Source organism: Triticum dicoccoides, chromosome 3B (assembly GCF_002162155.2).
Source record: "Triticum dicoccoides isolate Atlit2015 ecotype Zavitan chromosome 3B, WEW_v2.0, whole genome shotgun sequence".
In the NCBI taxonomy this organism is placed as follows: Eukaryota; Viridiplantae; Streptophyta; class Magnoliopsida; order Poales; family Poaceae; genus Triticum; species Triticum dicoccoides.
The window spans coordinates 577,824,671-577,844,025 of record NC_041385.1 but is presented as its reverse complement, the minus strand read 5'-3'; the positions used below and the strand labels follow the sequence as shown (position 1 = coordinate 577,844,025).

At 52.0% G+C, this 19,355-nt stretch overlaps 1 protein-coding gene across 3 annotated transcripts in view; it reads left to right on the top strand.

Annotated features, from left to right (window-relative positions):
* Positions 1–4,377: 4,377 nt before the first annotated feature.
* Positions 4,378–19,355, top strand: part of LOC119277192 (inositol hexakisphosphate and diphosphoinositol-pentakisphosphate kinase VIP1-like) — a 32,490-nt gene continuing 17,512 nt past the window's right edge. The window contains exons 1-7 of one of the 3 annotated variants that reach the window (XM_037558434.1): positions 4,378–4,680; positions 4,782–4,841; positions 5,327–5,373; positions 5,893–5,976; positions 6,586–6,649; positions 7,634–7,787; positions 18,686–18,756. In XM_037558434.1, coding sequence (XP_037414331.1) covers positions 4,797–4,841; positions 5,327–5,373; positions 5,893–5,976; positions 6,586–6,649; positions 7,634–7,787; positions 18,686–18,756 — 465 coding nt within the window. In that variant the 5' untranslated portion in view covers positions 4,378–4,680; positions 4,782–4,796. Of the gene's footprint in view, positions 4,681–4,781; positions 4,842–5,326; positions 5,374–5,892; positions 5,977–6,585; positions 6,650–7,633; positions 7,788–18,685; positions 18,757–19,319; positions 19,341–19,355 lie in introns of those variants that run through there. The other 2 variants (XM_037558433.1, XM_037558435.1) reach the window with 2 other exon arrangements.

Below are 19,355 nucleotides of genomic sequence, written 5' to 3'. Positions count from 1 at the left end.
GACGGCCATGCCGTGACCGTACCCCGCGTCGTACTTCGGGATAAAGAAGGAGTCCTGGGCCGACTCTCCACAGTCGGCCTCCCTGGAAGTCGCCAGCTTGGAGTCGGCTTATCTGGGAGTCGCCGCCTGGGACTTGGCATATCTTGGAGTCGGCCCCGGGACTCGGCCTGAAGGGCGCGGCCTGCCCCGATGTCTTGAAATGTCCTGGGGCTCGGGTTAGCCTACCCGTGGCCCATTACTCCGACAGAGGAACACAACAGGATTTGCTCCGTGTGTGCATGAATGAACCACTTGTTGTCTATTACTCCCTCCGTCTGGAAATACTTGTCATCAAAATGGATAAAAGAGAATGTACCTAGACGTACTTTAGTTCTGGATATAATTTTTTTTTATCCATTTTGATGACAAGTATTTTCGGACGGAGGGAGTATAATCCGGCTTGGGGCAGCAATATAGTTGCATCCTGCGATATTTGTGAAACTGGAAGATCGAATAATACAGAGGCCGTACTGTTCAGTGGCCATTCATAGCTGCATAGGACCATATTTGTGGACCAGGGATGTACAGTAAATACTATCAATAGTGATGCATCTGGTTCCTGGAGGAAAAGAAAACAGTGTGCTCGGATGCCATCTTCAAAGTTAAAACCAAGGAAAGAGGAAGAGGATACACTACATGCGGAGGCTGTGGTCTGATAGGTGGGTTGGCTCTTGCGTAAACCGAAGGTCAAATTCTAAGTTGAGTATGGATGTTGGAGGGAAGGCTCCAACAAGTCTTTTGGAGTAGATGGATGGTGTCCGTAGTATATTTGGTGGGGACTGGGGAGAGTATCCACGGCTCCCAAGGCCAGGACCGACGTTTGGGTTGGGATATTCCGGTTGGATGCTCTGCGATCCCGACGTCGACGTACGGCGACGGGAACAGCCATTAGATCGATCATCACCATCAATCAGTCAGGAGGGCTGCCCGGTTTCGCCTAACTTGGGATGCTCTTCCATGGGGAGCATTTGCCTGCCTGCTTGGATATTCCATCCCGGTCTTGCTGAATGTTCCCTATAATATTCCTACTTGGTCTTTCCTTATTCAGCGCAAGGCCACACAAGTCCTAATACTAATGGGGGGCAGTTATATACAAGGCTAAAGAGTGATTAAGCTGCCTGGCGTGTTTGACCGGACGCCATGAATCCACTCTCAGCTGCTCCATACTTTAATGCTCTATTGTCATGTGAATTTTCCTGCTTTCCCGTGTCTTGTTGGAGAATGTTTGTCTTGCTATTCGACAAATATATATACTGCTTTCTACTATTGTACCTCGGAAGAATATCATACGGAAACCAATATTCAATGAAAACTTTGTGAAAACCATATTTTAAAGTTTTGATTTTTTTGAAGAAAATACGGGATGTTAAGAGGATGATGTTTTATTGTCATATAAAATTTCAAGTTGAAACACGTTACGAGATGTGAGCTATAGAAAAGACAAATTCAGCCCTGAATAGTCTTAACATCCTGTATTTTTTCAGTTTTTTTTTGGAACTTCAAAACATTTTCTTCTTATGGTTTTCACCGATTTTCACCAAATGTTGGTTTCCGTATGATATTGTGCTCCCTCTAATCCATATTACCTGTCCTAGCTTTAGTAAATGCAATATGGCCCGGTTTCACCAAACTCCGTATGCTCTTCCATTCCATGGGGAGCAGAGTATTTGGCTGCTCGGATATTCCCTCCCGGTCTAGCTGAATGTTCCCTGTAATATTCCTACTTGGGTTTTTCCTTGTTCAGCTCAACCTCTGTCTGACACACCTAATACTAAGGTCTTAATACTAATGAGAAACAGTTATACTTTCTCCGTCTCACATATTAGATGTAATAACCTTTTATATTATGAAATGGATGGAGTAGAAGACTAAAGAGTGGCTAAGCTGCCTGACATGTTTGTCCCGCTCTTTGTTACTCTAATACTCTATTGTGAATGTCCTGCTTTCCCGTGTCTCGTTAGAGAATGTTTGTCCTGTTCTTCGATAAATATAGGGATTGCTCTCTACGAATTGTACCTACATGCCATATATGAGCCAAATTCTACCTGGTGAGGTTAGGGTTTCTCGTATTGTGGCGAGATTTGGTGTCAGATGCTTTAAGTCGATGTAAGGGTTCAACGACGACGACTGCGTCTCAGGGCGCTGATCCTTAGGGGCACGTGCACAAAGACTTTATTGAAAAAGGCTTTCGCCCCGCTGTACAAAGATCAACAGCACCCGAGACAAACGCACACCCCCACAACAAACACACATACACACCAAGGCAGGATACATAGGCGTTGAGCGCAGCAGCACCATCCCTAGCACTACGCGAAGAGGTGAAGTCGCATATGACGAACCGTGGGTTTCAAGGCGGCGCCTTCAGGAAGGGGACGACACTGCAATGCAGCCATCGCCCGATCCGAGGATCAGAGTTTCCCCTGAAGCAACACGACGGGCAATGAGAGCCGCAACGACGCCTTCAGGAAGGGAACGAGCTTCGCCGCCGCCGGTCCATCCGAAGATAGAGCAGGTTTTCACCCCGGCTACCACGCCGCCCGCACGGCCGTGGCAACTGGGCAGCACCAAGCCACGGGCTCTGCCCAAGAACCTCGCGGACTCACCATGAGGGCCGCCTCCCCGGCATCCAAGACCTTGACATCACCTCACCTGAGATCCGTCGCTAACCAAAGACATGAGTGAAAAGGACCCGTCTTTCGCACCCCTGGACTGCCCCTAGTGCCGAGACACAATAGGCCGGTGTAATAACCTTTTATATTATGGGACCGATGAAGTAGAAGACTAAAGAGTGGCTAAGCTGCCTGACGTGTTTGTCCTGCTCTTCGTTACTCTAATACTCCCTCCGTCCGGAAATACTTGTCGGAGGAATGGATGTATCTAGACATATTTTAGTTCTAGATACATCCATTTTTATGCATTTCTCCGACGAGTATTTCCGGACGGAGGGAGTACTCTATTGTGAATGTCCTGCTTTCCCATGTCTCGTTAGAGAATGTTTGTCCTGCTCTTCGATATATAGGGATTGCTCTCTACGAATTGTTTAACTCGGTCGATTGTGGTAATTCCGTTAATCTTTTCAGGTTTGCCTACTACTCCCTCCGTCCGGAAATACTTGTCGGAGAAATGCATAGAAATGGATGTATCTAGAACTAAAATACTTGTCAGAGTATATTGTTGGTTGACGATTTTTAATACGTACCAATTAGGTTATGCCCAACGAAGTTTTTTCCTTCCCTAACCCTAGGCGGTTAGGGCAAACTCTCAAACTCTTCTCTCCATACTTCGCCGGCGAGCATGTGGATTTCCCGCTCCGGCGGCTGGTGGTGGGGAGAGGAATCCTGGTGCCTCTGCTCCGGTTAGTAGTTTAAGTTAGGATTTCTTTAGTCCTCTCAGGTGTGGTGCTCGGGCAGATGGCAGCACTAATTATCCAAGTTTGTCTTCCGGTCTCCGATCCTCCTCGAGTACGTCTGTCTGTGCGTAGTCGATGGAGCTCCGACGTAGATTCATGCCGTCTCTTTCGGGCGGTGAGGTTAGGGTTTCTTTTCTTGTGGCGATATTTGGTGTCAGGTGCTTCGATCTATGTAAGGATTCAATGGTGACGACTGCATCTTCAGAGCGCTGGTCCTCAGGGGCACGCGCACGAAAACTTTCCGGCTGTCATCGACAAGGTCAAGCCGGCTCAGGTAGGGGAGCGGCGATAGCAGCACGTCGACGGCTCGTTCTGGCGGCAGTAGTGGTTGTTTTGAAGTCTTGAAATCTCAATGTAATTTTTATTATGTTTGAGATGCTTTGCACTTCCGTTGAACTTTGATAATAGATCTGTATCATTTTTGCACAAAAAAAACTAGGTTATGCCAAATTGAATATTTTGAATCATGCTATATTCATCGTGGCTAAAAAGTGTAATGCCTATTTGATTATCTGATATACATCATGGTATATTCATTTTAAATTTGGTGTCAAAACACGACTAAGCGTGTCATGCACACAAAAAAGGACAACTCAGCACAATTTGAGAACTGGACCCTTATTTACAGAATTTGTGAACTGGACCTTGTCTATAACAATTTTTACAATTCACACTCATATTCTTAGTTATACAACAACATGAGAAAAAATAGGACGTAGAAGTAGATACATCAATTTGAGTGCCAAGTAATATGGATTAGAGGGAGTAAGGTTTTTTACCGTTCTTCGCTGAGCAAATCCATATAATAGATTAAAATCCATAAATAAACACGGCGTTCGGGGGGAAAGAAAGCCGCTCAGTCAGCTCAAAAGAAAAAGAAAAAGCCTCTCAGTCAGCTCAAAAGAAGAAGAAAGAGAAGAAAAGAAACCTCAGTCTCATTTACACAGTACTCGCTGCTCACAGCCCCTCTTCTTCTTCGGCTGTGTTCTCCTTCCTTCCTCCCCTCTGTAAAGCATAAAGCCCCCACAGATTCCGGTCCTGGGGAGCAAAAATGCCCAAGAAACAAACATCCCCTTTCCTGCTGTAACCTTTGGACCAACGGACGGAAGGGGGCCGGAGGGGATGGAGCGGCGGAACCATGGCGCCCACGGCGGAGGCAAGATCAGGATTGGTGTCTGCGTCATGGAGAAGAAGGTGCGCGCTTTGGGACAAGAAAATTTCGAGTTCTCGTGGTCTGTGTTTCTTGGGTTGGCCGCAATGCGGGAGTGAGAAAAAAAAATCAAGATTATCTGAGTGCCTCTCCCGTTTGTTTCTTCGTGTTTTTTTTTTGCAGGTGTCGTGTTCTCCCATGGAGCAGATTCTTGAGAGGCTGCACGCGTTCGGCGAGTTCGAGGTATAGCTCGGGAATCGGCAGCTCTTCCGTGCGGATTATCGCCTATGTTTTCCTTCATTAACTAATTTGGTGCTTGTACAAATGAATAAGCTGGGTACAATGATTGAGGAGATAAACAAAGTTCTGAGCCTGGCTCCCTTGGTTGGGGAATTGGGCGTACGGTCCAGGCACCTAGGTTCAATTCCTTTTTCCGCGAATTTGAGTTCCTATGTATGTTCATCAAATGGTACCAAGGAAGAACCTTGTACGGGGAGTCTGTGTGTGTAAATGTGAACACTAGGATGTGAAGCTGAACCTTAAACTTTATATTACTGGTAACATGTATCAGAAATACCTCTTAAGGCCTTAGCCGAGTTCTTCATTTATATGCTTTTCCCTTGTTTTTGTTCAAATGTTAGAAAATCTAGTTTGTTGGCATGATAAGTTACTAAACTCTTTGTCCTGGTCATCAAGACTGAAATAGTATGCACGTTTTCTGTATGCAGATTATAATTTTTGGTGACAAAGTAATTCTAGAAGATCCCATCGAAAGGTATAACCAACAATGCGAAGGGAAATTCTTCTTAGAATTTGAAATTTTCAGTACGTATTATTTTCTGAATATTAATGAAAAAAAGAAACAGAGTATATGCAGGCCAAAATTTACTTTACAGATATACAAACATGGGTAGTGGATCATGCTGTCCTACTTGAAGCACGGGGTTTAGGATAAATATTACTTATCACTTAACTAACTATTGCTCTAGCATATCCATTTTTAGTCATTGTGGGAGTGACTGGAAATATCCCCCCCCAAAAAAAGAGACTGGAAATATTTAAATATCTGCCTGTGTATTATAAAATCTCAGAATTTTGTATTTTGTGGTGTTAATTTCTATTATCTATGCACTTCTTAGCAGATGCTTGGTTCTTATTCCTCTAATGCCCATGATTGGCATCTATGTTATTTGGCCATCAGACCTGTCATGACCCTATGACAGCATACTTGTTTGTGACACCATTGGAAGCGGAAGTTCTCATAGTATTGTACTAACCACTGTTTTTTTGGCAGTTGGCCTTTATGTGACTGTCTAATCGCCTTTTATTCAGCTGGCTACCCATTAGAAAAGGCGGAGAAATATGCTGTTCTACGCAGGTTAAATGCTTTCTGTCTCATGAATTCTTCAAAGCACCCGCTTTAAATATACTACACTAAATGATCCTAGTATTGGGTTTGACAAAAATAATTATAGTCGTACATTATACTTTCTTGACATGCAAGTATTTTCTAAGACTGAGCATATATGTGTGGCTTCTTTATGGATTCCCAGTCCCCATTCAAAACACCATTTCTTTTTTGTCTTCAAGAATTGCACCCTTCTAAAAAGTTACTCTGATACAGTTGTCCTTGAATTTACCCATGACTAATTCACCTGTCTAAATCATTTCTGTTTAAAACAATATTTCTTAAACCCTATCATCGTTCCATTCGTATTCATAGATGTGATCTTCTCTATGCCCCATAACCGGAGAAATGAAAGACTTCACAGATCATATAGATATTTGATCCTCCGAGTCCATTTTTGCGTTGCAAAGCTGCATGCTTCAACTTAGTTTGAATGTATTTCCTTTTTCTTTCTGTTTGAAAAGACACAAACAAATGTCAATATGATTATATATTTTATCCTTTCAAGAATACAAATTCGAGTACTTATTCAACTTTGAAGGAGTTCTGTGATATAATTTCGTAAATATTGCTATTCAGGCCTTTTTTGGTCAATGAGTTGGACCCACAATACCTGCTTCATGACCGCAGCAAAGTATATGAGGTATTGATATCATAACAAGCTGGCGCTTCATGTATTTCTTATAGATTTATTTCAATCGTTAACTTTTATTTTCTGCTAAAAATAATCATTAACTTCCCTTCGGAGTTCAAATGAGTCCCCCCCCTCCATAGTAGATGCTTTGAAGCTGGATTTTTTCTTACTTTTTATCATCGCGATGACGATAGTTTAATGTCATCCCAAACTAAAAGGAAGGACTTTCCTTTCACAAGATTTTTTGGTCTGAATTAAACATGCACCAAAAAAGTCCAACTTACTTGGAAATTATGACATCATATTTGTTTTGTTGCTGCAGTCTATTCATGACTGTTAATTTCAGGCCTACAGTATTGGGTATCGCCGTGTGACACTGTTCATACAAATAGGATATAAATACAGTAGTTCGAAACTTCAAATGCACTTCTTGGGGGAAATTTGCACAACCGAGATAACCATATTTGAGCAACTGATGTAATCAGAGATATTTATTTTGGCTTGCAAAGAAAACCCATTTTTACTTCATAACTACTATATGTTTCTTTTATGTTCTGGAATATTTGGAACTTTGCCTAACGTAACTATGTTAGTATATGGTAACCGTAGACTATCTTTTCTCAAAGACGCACCAAAATGGCCGTCATTTTGTATTTGAAGAAAATTGTCTAGATGATGCAAAGTACACACTATGATTTATATTTGTTCGTTACACTATGGATTTTTTCTGATCTTAATCCGTACACACATACATCGGTTGTCTACTTGGTTATTCCATCTTGGGTATTTCAATAAAACGCTTGTCCTGTAACAGTTCATCCTTTTACTTCTTCATAGAGTAACGCCATTCTATGATGCCTAGGGAAGAAATGATCTTGCTCAAAACTCAGTGCGTTCTAATTGTAGCGTATTACATAAATGCTTCTTCATCTTACATTCAAACATATATTCTCTTGATCTAAATGTTGATATATTTGTATTTTGCTTGTTTAGCACCTTAAATTGTTCGGTGTTCCGGTCCCTACTTATGCTGTTGTCAGAAGAGAGCATCCTAATCAAGAGTTAAGCTACTTTATCGAGCAAGATGATTTTATTGAGATTCATGGAAAGCGTTTTTGCAAGCCTTTCGTGGAGAAACCCATCGATGGTAATAGCTCTTGATTAATATATTCAGCCTGTCCTTCCACGATTTGTTGTTTTCCCTTCACTGATTTGCACTAAGAATAGCAGCTGTTTTTTTTTCAGCTCAATACTTGCCTGCCAAAAGAACTAGAATATTGTCATTAGGTATTAGAAGACTAAGGCTTGAGTTCAAGGAGAATGCTTGTAAATTAACAACTTAAGAAAACGAAAAAACAGCCAAGATGGCAGAGGACAACTCATAGCTCAAAGACCTTACATGGATTGAAACTAACCATACAAATATACAGGTGGGAGAAATGCCCCTGTCATCCTTGAAAAAAACAATCATGCAAATATACCCAGGGCCAAACATACGACAATCTTAGCTACCTTCCTAGGACTATCGAAGTTCTATTTAGCAAACTCTTAACTACCTTTTTTTAAGTGGTAGATAGAGGGTCTAGCATAGTTTTGTATTAGCAAGACTTATTAAAAAAAGATACTGTCAAAAGGTTGAAACCAGGCAAAAAGAAAGAAGCGACACGTAATGAAATACAAATGCATCTATTTTGAGAACAGAGGATACTAGATCTATGGGGTGTTACTAGCCCCTGTGGCTTTGTATAAAAGGGTAAGACAACCATGAACAACATCATAGTTGAGCTGCTTCTGCACTGATGCCAATAACTAACCGACCAATGATCGAAAGGATGCCTGCTCCTTTGAGCATATCTGCCGTCGAAGCATAATTTGTTTTGAACCATGGCTGTCGAAGGATATTGTCGGATTACGGGTTCCGCAAACCCTTGAGAGGTTCGAACACTGGGTGCGTGTGGAGATCTCAACCTACCCCGCCTGCCTACTCGCGATCCTCCTAAGCCTAGCGCGACGAGCTCGAAGAGACAAGGAGACACGACAGTTTATCCTGGTTCGGGCCACCTTGCGGTGTAATACCCTACTCCAGCGGTTTTGGTGGATTGCCTCGGAGGGCTGAGGATGAACTAGTACAGTGGATGAACTGGTCTCAGGAGGTGAGGCGTTTTGAGCTCGAGGGAGCTGAGGGGATGTGAACTAGATCAGATGCCCCTCCATGGTGGTGGCTAAGTCCTATTTATAGTGGCCTTGGTCCTCTTCCCAAATGTTGGCGGGAAGGGATCCCACAACGGTCGGATTTGAAAGGGGACAAGTAGTATAGCTTATCATGACAAAAGTAGTCTTCGCCTGCGAAACGCCTTTGGTCGTGACGCTGCGGTGGGCTCGGCGATGACCTCCGTCCTGGCGTTCTTGGTCTTGTTGCACCGGAATGGAAACCTTTGGCTGATTCCTCGGGACTCCGTGCCTGTGGCTTGCCTACCTTGCACCGAAGAGGAAACCTGCGCTCTGCGCCCGCTGGCGCTCGCTTGGCCTTGGTCGCCATGACTTACGTCAGCTGAGTCTCGTGAGGTAAACCTTGCATGGAACTCTCCGCCCCTCGGGAGCCAGCCTGAGGAGGCCGATCCCCTCGAGGGTCTTGGCGTCGTCCGCCTCGCGAGGGTCTTGAGCTGTTGATGCTGAAGCTGGGCCGTACCAGGCCGTCGATGGAGCCACGCGGTGGGCCGCAGGCAGGCAGGGCTGGATACCCCCATATCCAGAACGCCGACAGTAGCCCCCAGGCCCAAGGCGCGCTCGGACTTGGCTTCCAGGCGAAGCCAAAGGGCAAGTGCAGAGCGCCGCGGGCCCTAACCGCCTGCGGCCTTGATGACACGTGGCGATTGATGGGACGTGGGCGACTCCACTTCCCCACGCTGCCTCGGCAACTATTTCCTCTGACAAAAGGGGTGCCATCTGCCGCCAGGCTTTCATTGCCTCTTCTTCGTCTTGCTCCAGATCCCCTTCTCCCAGCAGTGGAAGAACTCACCAGATCTGCCGATTTTCCCCTCCAATCCTTCGCTCAATGGCCGCTGAGAAGACCACGGCCTCGGCCTCGGCTGCCGGCTCCACCTGGTACGAGCCGGCGCTGCTTCCGCCCTCCGTGGCCGGGGAGAAGCTCCAGACCGCGCTCCTCCTTACGGCGAGCGAGGACAACGAATGGAAGGGGACGGCGCTCTGGGTCCCCACCGCTGCGCCGGAGCCCGCGAACAACAGTTTCTTCCCTTTCTTCCTGCACAACGTCTACTCGGGGTTGGTGCCCCCGTTCTCCCGCTTCTTCTACGCCGTTCTTCACCATTGTGGCCTCCACGCGCTCCACATTCATCCCAACTCCATCCTCCTCCTATCCATTTTCGCCTTCTACTACGAGGCGTTCGTGGGGGTGATGCCTTCCGTCGCCATGCTCCGTCACTTCTTCCTCCGCATGACTGGCGACCATCCCGTTGGGTGCATCGGCTTCGTCGCGGCACGGGGCGGCAACGCGATCTCCCGCGCCGGGAAGGTGGAGGATGCCCTGAAGAGGTGGGTTTTGATGGATGCCAAGTGCTCCCAGGACTTGCTGGAGCTGCCGACTGAGCTCCCCTCCTCCGGGAAGGGGTGGTACTCTGAAAAGATCACTAACCCTTCCCTGAAGCCGTTGGTGAAGAAGATGGAGGAGGACCTGAAGAGCGAGAAGCTGATGGGGGCCATGTTCATCAAGGAGTTCTTGACGCAGCGCATAGCGCCGCTTCAAGATCACTCCCGCCCCCTGTGGAAGCTTGGAGGCGCCGACGACAAGATTCGCCTATGCCAGGACGCCCTTCCCGAGGAGGAGCTGAGCAAGGTGTTGCTTTACTTGACTGGGAAGGACCCGAGCAATCCTCCGGAGGACTGGCTCCCGTTGTATTGCCGAGTCGACGAGGAGGAGGTTGCTGCTGCCATGCCGGTCTTCGACGAGTTTGGGCTCGTGCGGGCGGGGCCTCCCCCGCCGCCTACATCCTTGGTAGACCTGTCCTCCGGCGATCAATCCTCCGAGGCCACCGAGGACGAGGTTGTGGAGGAATCCTCTACCCCGCGGCAGAGGGAGCTCCTCCGCGACTTCCCTGACGATGATGATGAAGACGCGCCCCCGGTGGTGGAGGTGGCTCGCCCCACTGGGTTCACCACGAGATCCGGGGTGGCCTCCTCAAAGCAGCCCAAGCGGACGACTGTGAAGAAGGGCAGGACCGCGCTGATTCCTTCGGGCAGCGTTCCGCCTTCGCCGGCGACGTCCCGAGTGGCGCCAATCGCGAGTTCTCCTGCTCCCAAGAGTTCAGCTCCAGCTGCCCCGCCTCGGCTCCCGTTGCTGGGCCTGAAGAGGAGCTATGTCTTCGCCGACCAGTAAGTCTTCTCCCTGGTCTTGTTTGTTGATTCTTGATGCGATGCTTAGCGTCTTCATCTGTTATTAGGCAATAGTCATCGAAGAAGCAGAAGGAGGGCGCGGAAGCTGCCGTGGTCGAGCGCGTCGGAGTGGCTGCCGCGGCCCTGGCGAAGGAGAGTGCCGCGGCCCCTGCAGCTCCGGTGGTGATGCCATCTCCCCAAGGCGTGGAAGCCCGTCCTCAGGAGGTGCCGGCGCCTTCGGCGGGGCTGACCCCTCCAGCGCCCATCTTTGCTGCGGCTGCCGAGACCGCTCAGCCTCCGGAGGCCCAAGACCTTTCTGCTGCAGCGGCTCCTCCCGTCCTGGCGCCGAGGACGTCTTCTCTTCTGCCCATCGTGTAGCCGGGCCGTGACGCTCCCGCCACCTCCGGGCCCCTGGAGGAGGCAAGGGCGGTGCTGGACCTCCTCCAGGGTGAACTTCGGGGCCTGGACCGGCGCTCGGCGTTGGGACGCCTGGGGCTGATTTCTGGTTGGCTCCAGGCCTACGCTTCTGTCCGCGCGGCCTGGTGCTCTGCGGAGGAAGCCCAGAAGGTGCTTTGGGTGGTAGCCATCGAGCGCGACCTGGCGCGAAAAGAGGCCACGGGAGCCGAGGATCGGTGCCACATGGTGGAGGCTGAACTGAAGGCTCTTCAGGATCAGCAGACCGCCCATGCCAGCCAGCTCCAGGAGCGTGAGGAGAAGCTGAAGGCCCAAGAGGCTGCTGTTGCCGATCGAGACGCCGAGCTGAAGAAGGCGGCCTTGGAGCAGGCTGCAGAGCGCGACCGCCTGACGAAGCTGAAGGATGAGGCGGAGGCGGACCAGGCATCCCTTACCGAGGCCAGGAAGGCGGCCGTCATGGAGCGCAACACTCTTGTGTCTCTTGAGGCGAGGTTCCACAAGGCTCAGCGGTCGCTCTTTGGGGACGATTCCTCGAAGAAGGCGACGGTGACGACCCCGAGGGAGAGCCCTGCTGCTTTGCTCCCTGAAGTCTTGGCAGTGTGCTCGAGGATGCTGTCGACGGGTTTGGCTCTCTGGTGGCGCGCTCGCTTTCTTCCTCAGCCCTTACGTGTGTCTTCAGCCATCTCTATCTCCAGGACGCCGGCTTCGACTTCTCCTCATTCCTTGCTCCGGTGGACTCAAGACTCCCGGGACGCTGCTGCTGCCGCCGTGAAGAGCTCCGTGGACGCCATGCTGAGTAAGTTCCTGGTTTTCGGTCCTCCGAACGAGGCCGAGGGGACGGGCGACGCGCCTGGCGACGAGGCTCCGCTAGTGGGTGACGGCGGCACCCAGGTCTGAAGAGGTGGCGTGGCGACGCAGCTCTTCCCTGTTCGTCCTGTATCATGTAGCATGCCTCGGGGAGGCGTTTAAAACTATTTGCTTGGAACAATATGTTTTGTAATAATTAGATTATGGTCCCTTGACTTCTCCGTTTGCTTTGTTGTTCTGCGTTGGCAGAGCCCGGCCCTGCGCATACCTCAGCCGCCGTTGGGTCTTCCAGATCGCTAGGACAAGCCCAAGGGGTAAGGGGCTACGTGACCAGTTACGCTCCTGAGACGCGATGCTCAGGAGTCCTCCTTGACGTGCGAACAACTTAGGAAAAGGTGCGGAGGTAAGCCTTGATGTTCTGCGTCGGCAGGGCCCGGCCCCGCGCATACCCCAGCCGCCGTTGGGTCGTCCGGATCGCCAGGACGAGCCCAAGGGGTGAGGGACTATGTGACCAGTTAGGCTCCTGAGACGCGATGCTCAGGAGTCCCCCTTGAAGTACGAACGGCTGGAAAAGGAAGGGTGAAAGTCAGGCCTTGAAGTACGAACGGCTGGAAAAGGAAGGGTGAAAGTCAGGCCTTGGCGTTCTGCGTCGGTAGGGCCCGGCCCCGCGCATGCCTCAGCCGCCATTGGGTCGTCCGGATCGCCAGGACGAGCCCAAGGGGTGAGGGGCTACGTGGCCAGTTAGGCTCCTGAGACGCGATGCTCAGGAGTCCCCCTTGACGTACGAACCGACCATCATACCTTTTCCTTGCCGATCTCTCGCTTGGGAGGGGTGCGCGAAGACCAGGCCTGGCGAGGTGGGGTACGCCAGGCGTGACCTAAGCGTAGCCCCCGTGCCCAGCCCCCTCGCGCTACCCTCCCGAGGGAGAGCAGCGCGGTGAGGCTGGTCACCGAGCCCGGAGGCTCCTTGAGGTTAATGCGGCCGCGATGCCACCCCCAGTTGTTTATCACCAGCGTGGAGCATAGCGCTTCCGCTCTTGCACGGGCGTAGCCGCTCCTCGGCAGTGTCGACGGCCAGCGCGGAGCATGGTGATTCCACTGGTGCGTGGGAGGGGGCTCCCTCCGAGGAGAGCCCCCGGGGTGTGTACAGCCCCGCCCTGACACATGGCTTGTACGGCAGGGCTGGAGGAGGTGTATATGGGCACCCGTGAGCCAGCGCGGGACTCACGAGGCCCTACCCCAAGGCGGGTTGTGCCTGGTCTTGATTGGGGAAGCTTGTGTTAATCCTGTGAGATGGTTAGGCAGCCTGCGCCGAATGAGTCTCCTGAGGTTATTGCATGAGAAGGCCAGACACCAACGACCCCAGGAGGTGACGTGAACGGGGCCGGCCCGCCAGATAGAGCTCAGCCGTTGGGTTTATCGACGCTGCAGGGACGGACCTGAGCACAGACGCCGTGCCCAGTCTTCTCATGCAAAGATCCTGAAGAAAAACAACCGACGCGCGGTTCCCGTGGCCACGGGGGCGCCAGGTCGCGCGCCCTTACTCACCTACCGGCAATTAGCTCATGCGAGAACAAGGCACCAAGGGCCATGGGAGGTGACGTACACAGGGATCGGCCCGTGAGCCAGAGCTCAGCCTCTTGGATTTAGCGACGCTGCAGGGACGGACCCGAGCACAGACGCCGTACCAGTCCTTAATCATGAGGCGGTCGCGGGAGGGCCCGCAAGGGCGCGAGACGTTCTTAGCGACGAAGCGCCGGTCAGGCAATTGTTAACTTAAAGGTAGCTTGCGAAGGAGGGTAAACTAGCTTTGATAGATGCGAAAAGGGATACATGCCGCAGGGACGGGCCCATGCGGCCTGGGGATGATGCTGCCCGAGGGGCGCCCCCAGACTGAACGAACTAGAAAGATATCACCTGGTACCGTCGCCGAAGAGGTGTTGAGGTAGCCAAAAACGCGTGCTGCCGGAGTCGTTCCTCACGAGCCGCTCTGGTGCCGAGCCTCGGAAGGCCCAGAGGGCCCGGGAGGCTCCTGGAGGTGCTCCTCCATCTCCGCCAAGATCGCCTGATGCCTGGCCTCGCGATCCTCCAGGGCGTCCCTCATGCAGCGCTGGAACACCACAACCGCGCCAGGCAGGCCGAAGGGCATGCAGACGTAGCTGTGGGGTGGACCCTTGCATCGGCCAACACGAGACGGCCAGATGAGCTGCCGAGATGCGGCCCTGTTGAGCCCGGGGATGTCGATGCAGACGCGGAACTCCTTGCCCTCGCCGGGGCAGTGAGCCGCGCCTCGCGGCAGGCGGCGATCGCCTTGCCAAACCCTTGCCTCTTGAATCTCCTCGATTGCCTTGCTGATGAACTCCTGAACGCCTGGCGCCTCCCACCTGATGCCTTCTCCTGGGAAGCGTGCTCTGAAGAGCGCTTCCACATGGTGCCCGAGCGCCTCCCTCGTGACCCTAGCTAGGTCTGAGGCCCTCCCGAGGAGAGTCCCCGAGCCAGCCTGAGGGGGGCGCCGGGTGTGCCTTCCTATGCGATGGGTGAAGGTGCCGCCGGGGATGCGAGGCTCAGCGCGGTGTCCTCGGACGATGCTCCTTCACGAGACCCCTGTCCCAGCTGCAGTTTCTTCGTCTTGGGGGCGACCTCAGGAGGGAGGGCACCGCCCTCGCCTTCAAGGTTCTCGACCGCTACAGCCTGGAAGACACGCTCGAGGGAGCACACCGCATCCTTCTCTTGACATGCGACCGTGATGACATCGCCGCTTCCTGGCATCTTGAGGATGTTGTAGCCGTGGTGCGTAGCTGCCATGAACTTGGCCAGTGCTGGGTACCCTAGGATAGCGTTGTAGGGCAGACAGATGTCGGCGATGTCGAAGTCGATGAGCTCGGTGCGGTAGTTGTTGCGCTCGCCGAAGGTGACAGGGAGGCGGACCTGTCCGATCTGGTGTGTGGAACCATCGGTCACCCCTGAAAAGGGCTTGGTTGGGTGAAGCTGGTAGTACGGCACTTGGAGTTTGTCGAACGTCTGAACAGATAGGACATTGAGCCCTGCTCCGCCATCAATGAGAGTCTTGGTGACGACCGCGTTGCTGATGACGGGAGAGCAGAGCATGGGGAGCGTGCCAGCAGCGGCCGCGCACTTGAGCTGGTCTGAAGAGCTGAAGGTGATGACGCACTTGAACCACCTGAGAGGGCGAGTTACTTCGGGCTTGGGAGCGCTGCGTTCACCGCGCGTGAACTGCTTGAAGACGCGGTGGGACGCTGGGGCCTGCGAGCCGCCCAAGATGCAGGCGATGGCTCGAGGCTCCTGGAAGCCCCAGCCCCCTCGTCCTGGTGGTGATCTTCGTTCCTTCTTGGCGGTGGAGGCAGAGTTGCGTTGCCCTGAGGGCGCTCCTCACGAGGCTTCTCCCTCCAGGCGTCCTCGCGAGGTTGGCCCTGCCAACGGTCCTCAGGAGGCTGGTCATGCCACTCCTGACGGTGGTCGCGTCCGTCCCAGCGTCCTCCACCTCGGCCACCTCCACGACCGTAGCCTGATCGTTGCGCTCGGGGCGTCGACTGAGGCGCACGTCGCGGAGGGCCCTGAGCTCCTGACAGTCGTTGGTGTTGTGGTTGTGCACGTTGTGGAAGATGCAGAATGGTCGGTTGCTCTTGGATGACTCGGGGTGGTCTCAGCTGCGCTTCGTCTCTGGCTCGGCCGCAAGCACGGCTGGCCCCTTGCGCTTCACGTCCTTGGCCTTGGCCTTCTTGTCTTCTGGGTCAGCATCGGGGAGCTCGAGGAGGGAGAGGCGCCCCTCCTCAGCCCTTGCGCACTTGTTCGTCATGTTGAACATCTCCAGGGCTATGCAGAGATCCTCATGGATGGCGAGCTCCTCCTTCATCTTGACACCACGGACGCCATCAGTGAACGCTTAGATGATGGCTTCGTCCGACACCTTTGGGAATCTTGAGGCGAACGTTGTTGAAGCACTGGATGTACTTCTGCAGGGTCTCTCCAGGTTGCTGCTTGATGCGACGTAGGTCACCCGCGGCCGGCGGACGGTCGTGAGTGCCCTGGAAGTTGGCGATGAAGCGGCTGCGCATCTCCTCCTAGGAAGAGACCGACCCCTCGGGTAGGTTCAGGAGCCAAGAACGCGCGCCATCCTTCAGGGCCATCGGGAACCAGTTTGCCATGATCTTCTCGTCGCCGCTGGCCGCCTCGATGCTCAGCTCGTAGAGCTGCAGGAACTCAGCAGGGTCGGCGGTGCCGTCGTAACGTGGAGGCAGGTCAGGCTTGAACTTGCTCGACCAGACGACGTTGCGGAGCTCCGGGGTGAACGCGCGGCATCCTGCCGTGGCCACTGGAGGTCGTCGAGGGGGTGGAAACTGGTCCTGGTGCACGCGCACCGCCACCTCCTGCGGCGGTACGCGGGCCTGGTGCGGGGGTGCTGGAAGTACGCGCGCTTCTCCTTGAGGTCGCTGCACCACCTGTCAGCTCACATCCTCCCGAGCTGGTGCAGGGCGCGGCGGGTCGCGCCGTGGCGCCACACGCCTTGGCTTGATGATGACGCCCTGGGCCGGAGGTGGTGGAGGAGCCCCATGAGCCACGTCGCCCGCTGCAGGTGGCTGCTGAGGCAGTGAGCGGGCCGGGGCGACAGAGCCCCCGGCCACGCTGACGAGCTCAGCGATCCGCTCGAGCCACTCCTCATAGAAGTTGCCGACCGGGCGGCAGCGAAGGAGCTCCTGCGCCATGAGCAAAGCGGCCTACGCGTCCGCCGGACCGTGACACGCATGGGAAGACGAAGCTGCTGGAGTCAGTGACGGAGTAGCGGTGCGCCCATCACGGCGCACCGACGGGTGCGAAGAAGCTTGCTGCTCGTGACCGGCAGGGCCCGTGGCAGCGTTGGCCACCGGAGACGGAGCACGACGAGCACAACCATCGCCCACCGGAGCCGTCTGAGCAACGCGAGCGGCGACTGCGGCCCGGCGCTCGGCGCAAGCTCGGCGTGCGTCGGCCATGGAGGTGTCGGAGTGGCGGTGGATCGATCGGCGGAAGAGAAGATCCGATGCACCCCTACCTGGTGCGCCAAATGTCGGATTACGGGTTCCGCAAACCCTTGAGAGGTTCGAACTCTGGGGTGCGTGCAGAGATCTCAACCTACCCCGCCTGCCTACTCGCGATCCTCCTAAGCCTAGCGCGACGAGTTCGAAGAGACAAGGAGACACGGCAGTTTATCCTGGTTCGGGCCACCTTGTGGTGTAATACCCTACTCCAGCGTTTTTGGTAGATTGCCTCGGAGGGCTGAGGATGAACTAGTACAGTGGATGAACTGGCCTCAGGAGGTGAGGCGTTCTTGAGCTCGAGGGAGCTGAGGGGATGTGAACTAGATCAGATGCCCCTCTATGGTGGTGGCTAAGTCCTATTTATAGTGGCCTTGGTCCTCTTCCCAAATGTTGGTGGGAAGGGATCCCACAAAGGTCGGATTTGAAAGGGGACAAGTAGTACAGCTTATCATGACAAAAGTAGTCTTCGCCTGTGAAAAGCCTCTGGTCGTGACGCTGCGGTGGGCTCGGTGATGACCTCCGTCCTGCCGTCCTGGCGGTCTTGGTCTTGTTGCACCGGAATGGAAACCTTTGGCTGGTTCCTCGGGACTCCGCGCCTGTGGCTTGCCTCCCTTGCACCGAAGAGGAAACCTGCTCTCTGCGCCCGCTGGCGCCCGCCTGGCCTTGGTCGTCATGGCTCACGTCAGCTGAGCCTCGTGAGGTAAACCTTGCATGGAAGTCTCCGCCCCTCGGGAGCCAGCCTGAGGAGGCCGATCCCCTCGGTGGTCTTGGCGTCGTCCGCCTCGCGAGGCTTGGCCCCTCGCGAGGGTCTTGAGCTGTTGATGCTGAAGCTGGGCCGTACCAGGCCGTCGATGGAGCCACGCGGTGGGCCGCAGGCAGGCAGGGCTGGATTACCCCATATCCAGAACACCGACAGATATACGTATTCAAACTTGGCACTTCGAATAATGTGGAACATCGAAAACCTGTGCTTTATCTTTTGCATGAGAACAGTATACAAAGTGTGTGATATCTTGATTCCACAGTACAGATATTGTTGCTGGCATGGTATGTATATTACATATTAGTTTGATGGATAAAATGTCCACTTTTTCTTGTTATTTTATAACCTGTTATAGGCATGGCACTTCTAAGTTGCGTGCTTATGTTCACTGTGCTTTTCCATTTTCTGAAAAGCCTACCCTTGCTAACTGCCTAGCTGTTCTGTAATTAATTCTGGACGCATGGAGCCTTTTTGTGTGAGTTAATCAGTATTGGTGCGTCCATGCATATTCCACTGCATGTACAATACTGCAATTTCATTGTCAAACTGTTCTTTTCTTGACTACTAATCACCTATTTAAGGTGAAGAAGTACTAGAATAAACCTGTTCTGCTCCTGATTACCTTTATTTATGAAGGAGATGACCATAATATAATGATATATTATCCTAGCTATGCTGGTGGAGGAATGAAAGAACTGTTCCGTAAGGTAAAGTTTTGATACCGTTAATTTCACACATTTCATGGTTGAAATTTGCGATCAAATTCTTTATGTTCAAGAAAATCCAAGTTGACACCATAGCAGCTAATACAATATTAGCATTTTTTTTACTTCTCCTAGAAAATGCAATAACTACTGCGCCTTGTTGTACAGGCCTGAAATAGGCTACAGCTAGAGAAAATACAAACGAACCAACTCTGACACAGTATTAGTTATAAGCTTATAATTAACCAGAAAATGATCTGCTTTCTGTTCTAACACTTTACTTATCTTTTTTGCTTCTAAACTGACACTGTCAATCTTCCTTGCTGACACTTTGCATAGTTCAGGAGCACTACAATGAACTACTCCCTCCGTCCCATAATATAGGACGTTTTTGCAGTTTAAATTGAACTGCAAAAACGTCTTACATTATGGGACAGAGTAGTAGCTTATTTCCTATAAAATGCATAAATGCTAATATCTTGGCTTCACATGGGTGAATAATATCTCGTTTTTTTGTGATTCCATAGGTTACAGTGTTACACATATGTCTGAATTAATTTTTTTTCTTCATCAAATAGTGGTATCATGTATGTTCTTCAAAG